Raw genomic sequence first — 15,064 nt, 5'->3', positions numbered from 1 at the left:
ATTAAATGTAAATCAAATAATTTAATGGTCACCCTGTCTTCCTGGTGGTTTTAATTTAATTGCAGTAATGAAAATTAGTGTAGAAATAGCTGTGATAGACTAGGCTAAAATTCTTTAACGGTACTTTTTGAAAAAACAGATTGTTGTATGCCTTGAATCATAATGATAGTTTGAAACATATACCTCATTTCACAGGCGCCAACTCGCAAAAGCACTCTTAAAATAGCCCCGAAAAATTTTGCAATGGTAAAGTATAGGAAGAATTTTTCGGGGGTCAAAGGTCGGGGAAAGGTCCATAGGTTGAAACACTCTTGCTTGGTGCAGGTACTTTCACTTTTTGTAGACGACGGCTGATTCAGTTCCTCCAATGGTATTGATGAGCAATTACATTCAGGGAAAATATGATGGTATAGCAATTAACCCCCAAATGTACCCCATTTCATGTTGAAAATATGAAAACAAAGCTAATTTTTTCAGGTTAGAACCATATATTATAAGGTTCGAAAAAGAATCAATAACGAATTACACCAGCTTGGTTGAGCGGTTTCCATTTTTGTAAGCAACTTCTTAATCCGGGTCTCCGATAATAATGATGAGTGATTACATTCTAAGAAAAGATGATGAATGTTCCTAACTGATACATTGAGAAAATCACACAAATTCGAAGGTATTGAGTTGGGCCATATATGATACGGTTCGAATGAAGAATCAATAATGAAACACCCCAGCTCGGTGCAGGCGCTTCCACTTTTTTTAAACAAATACTGAATCAGTTCCTCCAGTAATATTGAAAAACAATTACATTCAGAAAAAAAGATGATAAATGTTTCTAACTGGTACACTGCGAAAATCACACAAATTCGAAGATATCAGGTTAAAGCATATTAGTATTTATTTACGGTTAAAAGCCGTATAAAAAAATCAATAACGAATTTGCGCCCTCGTGTGGTGGGAAGCCAAAGTTGCTGCTGCTGTGAATTTTGTTGATATTCCAGGAAAGCAGCCAGAGGTTTGGAAATGGGCGAGTCCTAGGATGGCTGGAATTTTAATGTCGGATAAAAATAAGAAGGAAATGATCGAGAACTTGAAAAAGGAAGCTCAACAACTTCGCCAAAAACTCAAGGAAGACAGAAGAAAGCTTGACGATGCTAACCGTTAGTATGACACCTAATTCAGGAATTATTGTACCTAAAACTGTACGGTAACTAAAATAAATTTGTATTGCATCCTTACGCACGTAGCTGTAACATAAAATTTGTACCGATAGCTGGAAAGTGTAACAGCTGAAGTCAATCTCTTGCTCTAGAATATTCGTTGAGGCGCGGCGGTGTGGCTCAACGGGCTAAGCGTTAGGAATACGCTCGCCACCGCACCTCTAATTACTCTGCGTGGGTTCGCAGGTTTGAATCTCATGCAGGGATGATTATGTGCGAGAGGATTGCTGGACAGGGAGGGAGGTTCACGTAACCGCTGGTCGGTTACGGCTTCCTCCACCACCAAGTCCATGCTTCCGAAAACAAAACAATATAACTAGGGTGGCTTACCCACTTTGCGGCCATGACCTATCTGCGACCATCAACTTCATCGATTAAATTAATGCCGAAAAAATTAACGAACCGCGACGATATTTCTCACGCGTTATCGTCCACTTATCCCTCGTAGCTCCGCGAAATTACACTAAAATGCGGCCACAAATAAAAAAGTTACGACCGAAGAGAAAAAACGGACCATTTTACCATGTCGCCAACTACCCATTGTTCCCTCAAAGAAGCTTGAAAATCCATACAAATATAAGAGATAAAGAGATGAAACTTGGCAGGTGGGTAGAGTTGTGTTTCTTTTAACCATCTTTAAAGTTTCGCGTTTCTACCTTCAAAGGAGGGGGAGTAGGGGGGTGCGCATTTCCAATACGTCAATAAAATCTTTGTCAACTAATTTGCGACCACCGTGTTTTTGTCTGTTTGATTGCTGCGGTGCTTTGTTTATAATTTGAAGAATTTTGTTTGAAATAACCGTGTTCTTAAAATATATGACGGTCAGAAATGCAATTAGAAGCCCATTTTTTCACGCATGGCTGCGTATGCCCTAGTCTCGACGCAGCAGAAACGATGTTCAAGGCTTGAAATCCGTGATCGCATACTGGTCGTTCGGTCGCAAATACTTCTTCAGAGTGTCGTACTTTGGTGGTTTGTATAGCTTTAACCCCTGGTCGTAGAAAGTTAATTCGAAGTTCAGCGTGTAGAATAAATGCCAATGCACCTACGGTGGAAAAATTAACGGGTTAGAAATATTGGTTTTTGTTTTATAGCGGTTTGAATGAAATCGTCCGCAGACTGGCTACACCACCCTAATCCCATACCCGACTCGGAATGGTAACCGGACGAAAGGCCGTGGTTTGCCATATGGATAGGCCGTCTTATCGGCTTTCCTCTCCCCCGGGATAAATATGTAAATCCTATCCTATACATTCAATAATAAGATCTGGTGATTTATCCATTTACTCCGCGATGTGGCGCATCGTGCTAAGTGTTAGGAATACGCTCGCCACCGCATCTCTGATTACCCTTCGTGGGTTTGCATGTTTGAATCCCATGCGGGGATGATCATGTGCGAGAGGATTGCCGGACTCCTCGCCACCGTAGGGCTGTAGGGTGGTTACGACTTCCTCCATCGTCAAGTCCATGCTTCCGAAAACAAATAACTGGCTAACTAATCCCATACCCGACCTGGACTGGACGAGAGGCTGTGGTTCGCCATATGGTTAAGCTGTCTTATCGGCGTTCCTCTCCCTCGGGATATATATGTAAATCCTTCCTAGACCTGGATTAAGTTATGAAACTTATTTTTTTCCTGTTTTCAACGCCTTTGCACCATAAACAGCACCATGTTTTTCATAATCTTACTCTATTCAATATTCAAAACAAAAAACATGGTTTTCTTAACTTTTGAAAACTTTTTGTTTTGAATTTACATCTTGATATTGCATTTGATAGTAAGTCATTTCTTTAAATTGAAGTTGAGTATTTTTGAAAATTTAAATTAACTTTGTTTTTCCAATCAACCAACTCAAGTATGGTTGGAAAAAATAGCGTATTCTAAAATGTGACAGTGATCCCCACAATGTGTTTTATGAGGCCTTTTATTTTAATTTTATTCTGACACCATTCATAGTCCTGATTTTTACATATGCTTTTCTTTACCTGAAGATCAATACAGTGCGAGATTTTATTGCATCATGTGACGTCTATCTCATTTTTCAGTGTTTTCTATGGGAAATAAAGTGAAGCAGGTATCTACATTGCAACTTCGTACTAGGAAGTTACTCAAAGGTCACACAAGTAAAGTTCTTAATATAGATTGGTCACAAGACAGAAGAAGAATTGTCAGTTCCTCACAGGTATCCTGTTATTAAATTTTTGAGTAATAAACTTTTGACATTGAATATACATTATGTTTTTGTTTGGTGTAGCTATTTAGTTCATATAGTCCACTATTATCGACTCAAGTTCAACCCAGCTTTCATAAAATTTGTATTGATAATTCTGGTTTATTCTGGTAGATTCATCCCTGTCTATAAGGTTTTCCCAGATGAAGTAGTTTCATCCTAATAAGCTCAATGTTGTCATCCTTTATTGATTTTTGGTCTGGATGCATGTAAATTATTTTATTGTCAAGGCACTTGATCAAGTAGATTGAATATACAACTTAAAAAGATTTACTTCAGCTTATATTGTGTCTTGTTTTATGTATGTTGATAAATTATGAATACAGACTGGCTAAGAAGCTAGTTTTCGTTCAATTGCATCAATTATTTTTATGTTTAATAAACAGTAATATGATTATGATCTCTTCTTTATTTTTCAGGATGGTAAAGTGATAGTGTGGGATGCTTTTACATCAACAAAGGTAAGTGTTTATTATATAAAATTCTTGTTATTTTGTCCATTGAGTTTTGTTGTCATTTATACCCCTGTTTGAAAAAATGCTAATTCCTATGTCTATACAGGAACATACCATTAGTTTGCCGACAACATGGGTGAATTCTTGTGCATATGCTCCATCCGGACGCTTGATTGCATGCGGGTAAGTCTTTGAGAGGGAATCATTTGATGTTTTTATTTCCTATCTATCCTTTATTTTTGCTGGGTAGTTCCATGTATTTACTTATTGGACTTTAGCCCTGAACTTTTTTTGCTGGTTTCTTTGGCTTTTTGTAACAGAAATATTGTTCACTTTGTAAAAAATAATGAAACAGCTAATATTGCAGGCAGTGCTACCTATAATGTATTATTATTAAAAAGTTCAAAATTACTCATGATGAGTTCACTGAAGTAGCAAAAAACTACTGGTTTGATTTTAACTACTTTTAAATTTTTTCTCACAAGGAAACATAATACATATCATTCTCTAGACTGGGTTTGCTGATATCAGATAGTAACTTTTAATATATATTTACCTCTTTATATCTTGAATGTCATTACTATAGTATACCCATGAAGAAATATTTTTGATTTGCTTGGTATTTGTTTATTGGTGAAAAAGTGGCCATATGGATTATTATGGCCCTTTTCTTACAGACTGATCGATTTCAAATTTTTGTTCTCGAAAAATTTGCCAACAGGCTATTTTTTTGTCATATGAAATTTGATATTTCACACTAATTTTCACTGTTATATTTTATTACTGTTTTTATTCTGCCAACCATGGCCTCCTATGTCAGGGGTGCCAGAGGTTCACAAAGTTGTAGTACAAATTTGGGTCGCGGCCCTGTATTTGCGGACCTATGTCACGTCACGGCTGTTCCCTTTTTTTAGTTTGAAAAATCTGTGCCAAGCCATATTTCTGTGCGAGTCTCCCTAAGCTGGTGATACTGCTGTTAATATTGAACTTTTGTGTCCATATTTTCACACTTTGCTTTATTGTATTTTAGTGGTCTTGATAATAAATGCTCAGTGTTCCGTATCGGTTCATCACCCGCAAGTAATCCTTCAGTTGCATCATCTACCAATCCTGGTGCAATCAAACCAACTTCAACAAACAGTACACCAGAAGCAGGGTCCAACACACAATCACAACAAAGAAAAGTGGTGGCAATGCATACAAGCTATATTTCATCATGCTCATTCACACAATCTGATCATCAGGTTATTTTCTATATTTTTTGATAGTTATCCAAGAATGCAACTTTTGATATATAATATTAGAATGATAAGGTGAAGGCCAGTGGTTCTCAAACTTTCATGATCTATGGCCGCCCTCTAAAGGCTCAACAATTGTGGTCCCCTGCTGTTAAATAAAAATACCTGCTTTGCTTTTAATATCAGTTTCCATCGGTTATTTTATGGGCCTCTTTAATACTAATAAAGTTGACAAACCAAAACATAAAAATAATGCATTACAGTCAAAGAATTACAGTCATTCTACTGTATATTAATGTAGTTATCGCAAATGGTACCTAGTGAAGGCCGTTCGTGGCCCACTAAGAGGGTCAGTTAGTTAGTTTGAGATTTCATAAGATAGCAAGTAAATCGATAACGTTCTATAAGTATTTATGCATTTACAAAAATTTTCTAATATTTTTTATTGGTGTTGATGTATCTCTGTATTTATATATTTCATAACATTAACTTCATTATTTGAAATTTTCGACATAAATAAATAAGCATTACAATCTTAGACATGCAAAAAATTCAGATATAGTAAAATGTAAAATGATCATATGTTAAAAAGATCTTCTCAAGAATGTGTATATTGTAATAAGGTCTTTCACTTAGGATTGCCATCAGCAAGTGAAAAAAATATAAAGTAAAATATGGTGCCTATCGTAGTTTTGCTGTATATTACATTTTCAGATATCCATCGCTAGACTAAACACTGAATTCTATCTATATCAACCTATTTGAAATAAATAAAAATATATTACAACCGATTACAGTCAACTCAATTACTTGATAGTAAATGTTCTGATATACTGATTCATCATGGATGATATACTCAGTCGATGATCAAAATTTTTTATCTTAAAATAATTTTTTGACACTTACAGATTTTAACAGCTTCAGGAGACAGTACTTGTGCATTATGGGATGTAGAAAGTAGTCAATTATTACAGAGTTTCCATGGACATCAATGTGATGTCATGGATGCTGCTTTGTCTCCCCTTGAAACAGGAAATCTATTTATATCTGGGGTAAGTACTATGTTGAGTGGAAACTGTTCTATCAATCTCGGGAAATACCTATTAATCATTACAATAGAAAATGCTGATACAATCTTGTGATGAAATTTAAATGTTTATGTATCACTGAAAAACAATGTAGTTATCTGGATTGTACATGTGCTTTATAGTATCAGTAGTCCAAGGCACTTTAGTGGGTACTCTGTAGTATGTGAACCAAGATGGCGGACCAGGAACATAGTATGTGTACCAGGTTAGGGTTAGGCCATAATTTCAGATACAAACACTACAGGACTCATAATAGAAACTGAAATAAGAAAAATTGGATTAAAATTATGGCCTAACCCTAACCTGGTAAACATACTACGTTTCGGTGTCAGCCATCTTGGTGCACATACTTCTGGAGCGCCCTTCAGTGAACTTCTGAGATCTTTATATCAGAGAGAGTGTGTATCGCCTTTGTTGAGAATATTTTCTTATAAAAAAAGAAATTTATTTAATTCTGTTTTATTTCAATGCAGGGATGTGACAATACAGCTTGTGTATGGGACATGAGAATAGCGCAATGTGTTCAACGATTCAGCACTCATGAATCTGATATCAATACAGTCAGGTTTGTTACTTTTTTCTCTTTAGTTAGTCCTTTGCAATGAAAACAAATGCAAACTCATTTGCTTATTCGTCACAATAAATTTTGGGTACTCCCGAAGTATGTGAACCTATATGACGGACACTGGGAACGTAGTATTTGTACCAGGTTAGGGTTGGGCCATAATTTCAGATACAAATACTACGAGAGTCTCTTGGCTAGTCCCCGAACTCGTAATAAAACTAAAATATAGAAAATTGGAATAAAATTATGGCCTAACCCCAGCCTGGTACACTTACCACGTTCCGGTGTCTGCCAGCTTGGTTCACATACTTCGGGAGTACCAACATTTTGAAATGTGTGTTAGATAGATTTTAGAATATAAAGATAGAATTTGTAAATTATATTTTTGCTACATAATACCACCAGTGTTCAGATCCTTCATTTTATAATTCTGTGATTATTTCTTGATTTTCTCAGATGGTTTCCAAGTGGTGAAGCTTTTGCATCAGGATCGGAAGATGCTTCGGTATGTTTTTATTTGAGGAAGTGTCATTTGCATGAGTTTATTTTCATTAGTGTGGTATCATGCACGAATATAGGCCTATATGTGTTTGTATGTTTGTGAGAAGCATTACAAAATTTTGAAGGTGATTGAAAATTTTTGATGTAGAGGAATCAGATATTATATACTACTTGGAGAAAGTGTTATATATTAAAATACTCACATAGTGAAGGGTTTTTGTTGGTGGGTCAAGTGGTTCGTTTTTTTAAGAGATTTTATCAGTTCTGTTCTGTCATCATAAAAACTCATTGCATAAAACACAATTCATAACATCATTCGGTATTCCCGTAGTATGTGTACCTGGTTAGGGTTAGGCCATTTTATTCTGATTTTCCTTATTTTAGTTCTTTTACGAGTCTGTGTTCCTTTCACACAACTTGATGTAAAATAGGCAAACAAATTAGTTACTTTCATATTGGTACACATACTTCTGGAGTACCCATCATTCATTATATATGTCGCATGTGCACTCCTTTTATTCCATCCTTTGTACTCTATAATAATATTCGATTTCTTGAATGCGAGACCAATGAGTATTTTTAACCACTACATTCCAATCATAAAGAAAATTTATGTTTAAAAAAATTGGCTGCTTAATATCAATGGCTGATTTTAACACCTGTTGTAACCTAGCTCTCATGCTTTTTGCTGCTTTATTTCCTCAAATTCTACTTTGCATAAAGACACAATAATAGCTTCCATAAATTGCGTTTTTCTTTCGTTGATGACCAGAATTCTATTTAAATAATATTAATGATCGAAACAGGTGGTCATATCTAATAGTGCTGAAAGATTTTTCACACTTATTAGTGGGCGTGTGGGCCTAACTTGTAAAGCGTTAGACTACATATCCAAGTTGTTTGATATTATGTTACGTATAAATATTATATAATTCAACTGGGCAACTTTGCTATATATCAAAATATATGCCGATATTTTCTGTAAAGTTTTACAAAAATACTAATTATTTTGAATTTATAAGAAATATAGTTTGATCATCTGGAACATAGTTTCGAATAACATTCAAATTAAAATTTTGTTTTGATCAAATCCTTACACTATTGGCTATTAAAACTACTTTGATTTTATATTTATGAATATAGCAAAATTAGGTTCATGTTTGAACATTCTTTGTCATACTTTCTTTTCCATACAGGTGTTTACTTCACTTGTCACTCTATGTTTGCTTTTGCATGCCAACTGGTCACTGTCGATTTTCATGTTGTTTGTTATTTGTTCATTTTGTTTTGGTGTTTTGTCTGTTCATCTCAATTCTTCATATTATCTGAAAGGTATGTACTTCTGTTTCTTCGAAAAATTTACGGAATATATGTTTGCATTCTTTTTTGCATGGGCGTTAATGTATGTCAAATCTTATGTTATAAAATTTGACCCATTTAATATTGCAATAATATGAGTTAGGTACAATATTTTATAATGTTAAAAAAATAAATTTTTCTGAAAAATATCTCTTCACTTATCACTCCATTCATTTTTGCTTTGCAATTTTGCTGCAATGTGCTTTTTCATACTAAATTAAATTCTATTCCTTCATATTATAGTTTTCTCACTAATGTCAGGTAGCTCTAGCCAACCATACATTGACAGAACTTATATTATACTTTGAAAGAACTATATTATTTGCATTTCATTTTTGCACTGGCATTACTTATTCTTTCTATGTATTTTTATTGTAGTTTTTTTTCACACTGAATTATTTGGTTCTCCAGGCAAGGGCACAACATTGTTATTTGAGTGAGACATAGTGAAGTGGAAGCACTACTACATTCACTTCAAATTTGATTGTTCTGTTCTGAATCTGATCAATATCTTTTCAGCACCTGTGTTGTGTTTTTATTATTTGATTGTTGCTATAAAGCTATAACAACGACTTCATTTATTTATTCATAGATACGTTTGTTTGATCTTCGTGCTGACAAGGAGATCGCTTGTTACCAGAAGAAATCTGTGTTATTTGGAGTAAATGCAGTTGACTTTTCTCTGAGTGGTATGTGTTTCCTTTTTTTTTCAATTAGATTCATTTTTTGAAAATTCCATGAGCTAGTGAAGTAAATTCAATACTGTTGACTGGGGATATCCAAATAGAATCGGATACATTCGAAATGCATTATAGTCGATGAAATAAATTTTTGAATTTAGGAATAGTTCAGTACATTTTTATTGAAAAATTAGGGATTTTGAGACATCAGACAAGCAGATCAAACTTCGATATCTCAACGGGTAACAAACAACACAGAAAAAACAATGGCCTTTATATTTATGTTGTTGTAAATGATTATCACAAAGATATAGTGATTTATCGTAGGTAATTTTCCACACAAACTTCCCCCCAATTCAGAATGTATTCAATATTCCATATTTGAAAATGTTTTATCAGAATGTATTCGGAATAGTAAAAATATATGGTTTGGCCTTTTGTGGCAACTAATTTTCGTTATTTAATTTCAGGAAGAGTATTGTATGGAGCTTACAATGATTATTTGATTCATGCATGGGATACAATTCAAGGGATAAAGATTGGGGCATTATTTGGTCATGAAAATAGAGTTAGTACTTTAAGAATGTCACCTGATGGAACAGCATTTTGTTCTGGCAGTTGGGATACAACATTACGGGTAAGCTTATATTTCCAGTTGATATTTTTTTCATTTTCGCCATTTATGGATAATAGAGAACTCAAAACTTAGCCATCTCGAACAATTGCTTGAGAATGAGTTTCTAAACTCAGCCCCAAAACTTCACCTGTGGTGTAGGCTTTGTCAAGACTGAAAAAATCTGGTTTTGGCGTGCTTCCTTCGTCCTAGTGGCTGGCTATTCGAAAGTTTGTATGAAACCCTTCATAAAAGCCTCATAATGACATCGGATTCTCTGTGTGTACTGCCCATTTGAAATATGATAGGGAGAATAAGATTGCATTAACATATGGGTTAGTCAGATTCTATTTATGATTCTATTGGATGGAAATGTTGATATGTGGTAATATAAATGGTATGGTTTTCACATTTTTACATATCTGCAGTTAATTTTTGCTTATTATTTTATTTCTTTGCTATCATCTAAATTGGCTATAGGCATTTTAGTGCCATTTGTAAAACCAAAATTTGGTTTCAATCATATTTTTTGGCTTTCGCACTGGTGATATCTACTGGAGAGTGGAGATATCAGGCCTTGGCTAAACTTGAAGGAAGTAACACACGTCTCTGTAGTCTTTTTCCAGCTTGTAACATCCCTGAATTCGCTACTTTTCAGATTTGGGCATGATTGATGTTATTAAATGGAGATCAATGCTGTGAAGAAAATGTCTCCAAACACGAGGGAAAGTGAAGGAATGATTGAAAAGCATATGCCAGTCAACATTGCAAAATTTAAAAGATTTTTCCTTCGCCACTTTTCCAGTATTGTGTTGTGTTGTATTAATTATATTCAATTACCATAATATGAATTGTGGCAAGCAGGCACATCATGCCTCATGCGATACCATTGAGCAAATATAATTTCAAGTGACAAAATTTGTGTCATTCAACACCGATTGTCTTCAACTTTATCCATTTTCGACTTCATGTTACATTGATAATAAATATTATTGCTATAATATATTCTGACAATAATTTTTAGGAATTCCAATTTTTTTTTCATTTTCGTGTTTGTATATTTATTGTCATAGCCCATGGTATTTCTGAACTTTGAGCTAAAGGACCCCTCTATTGTTTCGAAATTTGCCCAAAAGCTGTTTCCGGTTTCGACTGATACAATCTTTGTCAAACTTTATAAAATTATAAAAAATTGTGACTCACTGAAGCTTTTTGCCATCAACAACATCTAATTTTTATAAAGATACATGAACAACAAGCTCTTGTGTTTCGAAAACTTCAGGAATTTATTGGATTAACAGAATATTTATCTAGTCTGTTACCAATTATCTAATCTAACCTATATTTTGTATTTAATGTTTGTATTATTTAATTCCTAATATTTTATCTACATTGGATGGAGCTGACACTAGACTAAAGGCTTCAAGATAAAAATATTTTCTTTTTTGTCAATTCGTTTGTTCATCAGTTATGAGCTGCGTGGTGTCAGGAATGCAATCAATAAATCGTAAATAGGTTTTTTTTTTTTCAATAATTGACGCACATGCTTAGTGTTCTACAGTGCATGCCTGTACTGGATTATAATATAAACCGCAAAGGTGAAGATAGTGATGTTCTTTACAAAAATTCCAATTGTTAAATTTAAGAATCTAAAATTTTGACATATTTTTGAAATTTGTTTCCATCTTCATGTTACAATTTACATTACCTTAATTTTGATTTTTTTTGCAATCTCATTCTAGTTGAAATTTTTCGCAACATTCCATCATCTGCAAGATTCATGAAAACATAAATTCAAGGATTGACTGTTGCTTGAAAAGTAGTTTCACCAAGGCTGCTGTAGACTTATCTCTGCGACCTTTAATTATTTTAATTAACATGGTTCTTTGAGTACACTATTGTGAGATATAGAACAATATGTATGCTCCAAAAACCTTCTCAATCAAGGTATCATCCAAGGCCCAAATCTTTACTTTCGGTATTGTTTTTTAAATTACTCGTGGGTGTGGCACATCGTGCTAAGCATTAAGAATAAATACGCTTGTGACCGCACCTCTGATTACCCTGCCTTGGTTCGCAAGTTCGTTTTTGAGGTCTATCTGGGAGATGCCTTCAATATAACTTGCAATATAATAGGGATTAATTCCATTTTGAATCGTAGTAAATTTGTCATGTGCAATCAGTGTCCGTTTTTTTATTGGTAACATTAACATTCTTTAAAACAGGAATTGTTATGTGTGACTGGCTTCTTTCTATGATGTCAAAACACATTGTTTATGTCCAACATTTTGGCTAAATGTTTTGGGTATCATCTGTGAAATTATAATTTATCTGTATGTGATAAGCAAAACATTTTATGTTCGTGATGTTAACAAACACTTGATGTTGGTACATCCCCAAACTTAAGTCTGCTGTCATATCTGGAGATTGCAAGATATGTAACTATTCTTACTGCTGAAATCAGGCATAAACTGAAGTTAAGATTTTTCAAATTATTACCTACTGGTAGGTGAGTGATATGCCCTGCAAAATATGAGCTAACCATGTTTGCTTGTGAAGTACATTGGCATTGGCGTGTCATAATAGTTGTTACCTGGCTACCTGCACCGAGTGCTATCCAAGGTCCGGCTTCTTCAATGTGTGAATAGTCGTATTTATTTGCTGCTTACCTTCCGCATTATTTTTGTTTTTCGTTTTTATCCTGATTATTATTTTCGTTTTATGATCATGTCAGACAACAGCAGCAATAAAATCATTATTTCAAATAAAGATAGGTTGTAGTAGATCTTTCAACATCTGTCTCGCTATGGAATTGAAATAAGGGAGCGAAAAATCCGCATTTATCTTCAAAATTTATCAGCATTTGACGGACTTGAACGGAAGTGTACAGCGTCCTAGGTAATGTAGGTATCTTAGTTGGTATATGTGTTGGCCATACTTACATTTATGCAGTATAAACTTATTGGAAATTCTTTTTCGGTTTGTGTATCGAAGGTCAATCCGACTTATTAGTGCCAGTTGCTGCTTGTTCCCAGTAAAATAAATCTCATTTTCAGTATTTGGAAACATAACAGGCCATTAGTATTTTGTGGATTCGTCCGGTGTTAGCTAAAGTACTCGTCTCTTTGATAAAGCTTTATAACATATTGCTTTTCATGGTCGCTGTTAGGTCGGACAGCAACGGATTTGAGACAACTTCTTTCTGTATTTCGTGCTTGTTCACCGGCGAGACCCAGTAGAGGGCAATCACTACGTCTAATTGTCCACTTTGTTGGTCGGATAATAAACATTGATTGTGGAAATACCTGAGGTTTAAGAAAATGATTCCTAAATAAAGGCGATTTGAGACAATTTGAAATCTAGTAGCCTATTTCCCAGTGTGGGCTACGTGAGTGATACTGAATTGGGGACAGCCTCTCATTACTCGAATAATGGGTGTACCAGAATCTGATGCCGAGTTAGCCTACTGATATTACTGATGATTGCTGACAAAACTTTGTAATTGGGACGTCACAGTACGAAAAATCAAAATACGATGTAGTTTTCAATGGCGTCAGAACTTTTTATGGGATGTCATTGAACGATAATATGTTACAAGGACCGGACTCTGCAAATGATTTGGCTGGAGGTTTGTTGAGATTCAAGCGAGAGAAAATTGATGTGATATCAGATATATATATATATATACCGGTATATATATGTTTCATCGGATGAAAGAGAGGCTAGAATCAGATGATTTCGACTAACTTCGTCTCTTGTGGTGTGACCCGAATATGACTTGCCATGTGACTATTCAATGGCATTAGTTGATTTCTTCTAACAGATTAGGCAGTAATTATTGAGAAGCTAGTAAAAGCCGAAATTAGGCGAGCAAAGTCTATAGTGAATTCGAATATTGACAATCTTTCGACGAAGAGAGAGTGGGATGTACTGTGATTTAAAAATATTTGAGTTGATTGTAAAACACAAGCCCACTACCAGACGGGTAGGCTATACTTTTAGCCATGCGCCAGGTATTTGATTCAAATGGTTTTATGCAACCGTTTATACTACTCGAGAAGATATTTCTGCAGAAATTATGTCAGCAAGCTCCGGGTGGGAAAATTAAACTCCAAATGAATACAGGCTTGCTGACCAAGCTGTCCCTTGTTGTTTGAAACACAAAGAGTTAACAAGTTATTTTTCTTTCGATTTTTGTTTTTGACTCGTTTTAAATCTTTGTGCGCAAACTCATAATGACCAGTTCTGGTCCTTCGCAACTTGTTGTAAATTGCGATGAAATTCGGTATTCTCATGTAATACAATAAAGCAATGCTCAAATATATGGACCTGAAGCCTGAATGAAGCAGTAACAATTCTTTTACAGTATATATCGGTATAGTCTGACCATCAGCTACCCTAGATGTGATCACGGTGCTCAATTTTTAATTCTTATGGCGTCACCACACAAAACTTCGAAATGAAAAACGAATGCCCTAGAACTCACAGATATTTTAGCCTTCTGTCGACAACAATATCTAGAGCGTCTGCCATTGTGGTATTACCTATTTTAAATTCGTATCATTGAATTTGAAGTAAATTCATTGTTTCACCTTTGAATTATGCCTAATTTCAACCAATTGAAAATGAGTTCTGAAACCTTCATTCTCGACGGTGACAGTTCTTTGTTTGAGTACTGCTCAAAAAGAACAAAACACAAAAGTGTATGTTTTTTAATCACTGAACTGTTCACCGTGTCAATAAAACAACAAAACCTACATTTATATACTAACAAGTAAAATGTCTAATTCCGGTCAAAGGCAAATAATTTACTTTTTCGAATACACTCTGAAATTTTTTTTGAATCGAGAGTATATTCAATATTGGGCCATGGGCCAAAAGATATCCCAATATTACACATAACATGATGCATCTCTATGACCTAATCACCCAATGGATCAAACACTGTCAAATTGTGCCCAGTGGATAATGTCCCGCAGAACCCTGGTCCATTGTTTCGCAGAGGCATCAAACTTTTTCAAACTGCTTCATATCACGATTAAGGAGGCACATCACTCGCCAACGTTATGAATATTTCACAGTGGACTAGAGCTAAAAATGCCAGACATGGTTTGTCCTGT

At 34.8% G+C, this 15,064-nt stretch overlaps 1 protein-coding gene across 1 annotated transcript; it reads left to right on the top strand.

The window, feature by feature from the left end:
- The first annotated feature begins 955 nt into the window (after positions 1-955).
- On the top strand, positions 956-12,713 carry LOC120345511 (guanine nucleotide-binding protein subunit beta-5-like). Its single transcript, XM_078115716.1, has 11 exons — positions 956-1,154; positions 3,261-3,397; positions 3,865-3,906; positions 4,007-4,083; positions 4,931-5,144; positions 6,047-6,190; positions 6,700-6,791; positions 7,248-7,296; positions 9,244-9,340; positions 9,802-9,968; positions 10,603-12,713. The coding sequence occupies exons 1-11, from the start codon at positions 1,034-1,036 to the stop codon at positions 10,612-10,614; spliced, it is 1,152 nt and encodes a 383-aa protein (XP_077971842.1). The 5' UTR covers positions 956-1,033; the 3' UTR covers positions 10,615-12,713.
- Positions 12,714-15,064: the final 2,351 nt, after the last annotated feature.

Source organism: Styela clava, chromosome 8, assembly GCF_964204865.1.
Source record: "Styela clava chromosome 8, kaStyClav1.hap1.2, whole genome shotgun sequence".
NCBI classification, from domain to species: domain Eukaryota; kingdom Metazoa; phylum Chordata; class Ascidiacea; order Stolidobranchia; family Styelidae; genus Styela; species Styela clava.
The sequence above is the reverse complement of the archived record's forward strand: the minus strand, read 5'-3'. Positions and strand labels throughout refer to the sequence as shown.